At 35.9% G+C, this 2,300-nt stretch overlaps 1 protein-coding gene across 1 annotated transcript; it reads left to right on the forward strand.

The window, feature by feature from the left end:
- The first annotated feature begins 434 nt into the window (after nt 1–434).
- On the forward strand, nt 435–806 carry LOC125838630 (non-specific lipid-transfer protein 1-like). The gene has a single exon (XM_049517677.1). The coding sequence runs from the start codon at nt 435–437 to the stop codon at nt 804–806; it is 372 nt and encodes a 123-aa protein (XP_049373634.1).
- Nucleotides 807–2,300: the final 1,494 nt, after the last annotated feature.

Here is a 2,300-nt window from a genome sequence, read left to right on the forward strand (position 1 = left end):
TTTAATTAGGAATTTTGTGTTTGAGCCCTGAGTATGAAATTGAATACTTGTGGAAACTCAAACCGTATCAAACTTAAATTGAAGTGCTTGTGTAAGTATAACAATTTGTAGAAGTATTTAATTCAAAATACATTTTGTAAAGAAGTTATCGCATTTGCGCAGTCTCAAAGGAAGAAAAAAATGGTGATAAACTACTAAAAACAGAAGTGAAATTAATTAGCAGACTGTCAATTTTACCAATACATAGTTGAGAATGTCAAGTTATTTTTAATTTTTGATGACTAAAACATATAGTTTTCCCACTTCACAAATACAAAATGGACTCACCCACTCCACTAAAACATTGTCTATATAATCACTTTTTAGAACATTGCTTAAGCATCCCAAATCCAATCCAGTGTAGAAAAAATCATCATTTAATTATCAAAATACAAATGGCTTTCTCCCAAATGCAAAAAATTTCAGCATTTTGTTTCCTCCTATGCATAGTGATCATTTCACCCCAAGCAGAAGCTGCAATCTCATGCAACACAGTGTACTCTAAGTTAATGCCCTGCCTCAGCTACCTCATGGGAGGTAGCAACAAGGCAGCGGCCCCAGCTGGCTGCTGCAGCGGGATTCAGTCCCTCTACACAGCAGCCAGCACCACTACGGACCGACAGGGGGTATGTTCGTGCCTGAAATCAGGGGCAGCAAGTCTTGGCAACAGTATTGATACTAGCAAGGCTGCTACACTTCTTAGCAAATGTGGTGTCACTGTTCCTTACAAGATTAGCCCCGACATTGACTGCTCTCAAGTCCAGTAAATTTTATGTAATATGTGCTCTCAGTTCTCTAGTCCTGAAGAGCACTAGCTACTTTTATGTTTATGATTGAATAATTTGGTTGAAGTGGCAATGAATGTATTGGAGTTCTATCTATTTTGATGAATATATATAGTACCACTTCTTGATGGATTTGATCTCTTTATGTCACTCTAGTTATCTGAACATGTGAGAATTAATTGATTATTCAAAATGGAGAATAACTCCTCGTTTAATTTGTTTGATACTGACCTGTGAAGATGATTGGCTCATATATTTGGGTAAGTCGCTCATAGCCCACCGACTTGTCAGTTTTGGTTATCTGGGAAAAAGAGCGTCCCTTTATGCAATTTTGCTTGGAAAAGTAATGGCCATTTTTGCTCTGATTCCACTTTATTTCCCTACCAACCTTTACCTAATAACATTATAAGTACTTAGGAATAATTCAATTGAAGGTTGCTATAGGCTTTAGGAATCAGCAACACTTACAAAGAGTGTTAATTGCCTTGAAAAAATATATTTAATGGCAATTAAGTTATTGTTGTCAATTAATTGTCACTAAAAATCATTTTCGGTGTACTGAACTTACGTCAACCTTGACGTGCAACTGGAACCAAGTTGATCATCGTTAATCATAATTTAAACATTTCACTTAAGACTCAGGGAAGCCAATTCATCTTTGAGGTTTTGGTCTTAGGCCATCCAATTCAATTCTCCAACTCAAATACTAGGGTAAAGTTTTGATTACCCTATTTGTTTCCACATCATGTATCGTCTTACAAGACCAAACAATTTATAAATTTCTAGAATTGTGATCCCGGCGATGTATTTATAAATCATGCAAAAGCACAACAAAAGGGGAGACTTGCCTTAACCCCAAATATACATATTGTCAAGCAATCCTCGCAAAAAGGGAAATGTTCAACTTCCAACGTTAATTTGTTGCTTGGACTCTTCATAAATGTCAACGGAATATGAGTGTGTGTCGGATCCTTCCAAAGTAGTGGAGGATTTCACATGAGTGCAACAATATTTTTGGAGAGTTTGAGCAACATAGACATTAACACCCCAACAAAGGATCCACCCCAATCTCTTGTATAACTCCAAATGCACATAAACATCCTACACACACATTTTTATACTCCATAGATAAAACTCAAGTGATAGAATTACCACCTCATAGCATTTTATATTTTTCCCCTTGGGATATTTTTGGAATATTCAAGAATCTAGAGTACTAAATCAATATGTTTGATGGTGTAAATTTAAAATGAATATGAAGAAGCTTGAAATTGGAAGTAGTCACTTTTGGAAAAAAATTCAGAATTTGGAAATTTGGCTAAGTTCAGAATCTGGAAATTTGGCTAAATTCAAATCTGGAAATTTGGCTAAGTGTGGAAATTAGTGAGTTTTTGGCCAACTTTGAGCTGTCATAACTCCTAGCTCAGGATGAGCCAGGAGTAGTTCCAGTTATGTTTGGAAATCCCTTGGAATGAT

The sequence above is a fragment of the Solanum verrucosum genome, unplaced genomic scaffold, assembly GCF_900185275.1.
Source record: "Solanum verrucosum unplaced genomic scaffold, falcon-dt-bn FXZP01000182.1, whole genome shotgun sequence".
Lineage (NCBI taxonomy): Eukaryota > Viridiplantae > Streptophyta > Magnoliopsida > Solanales > Solanaceae > Solanum > Solanum verrucosum.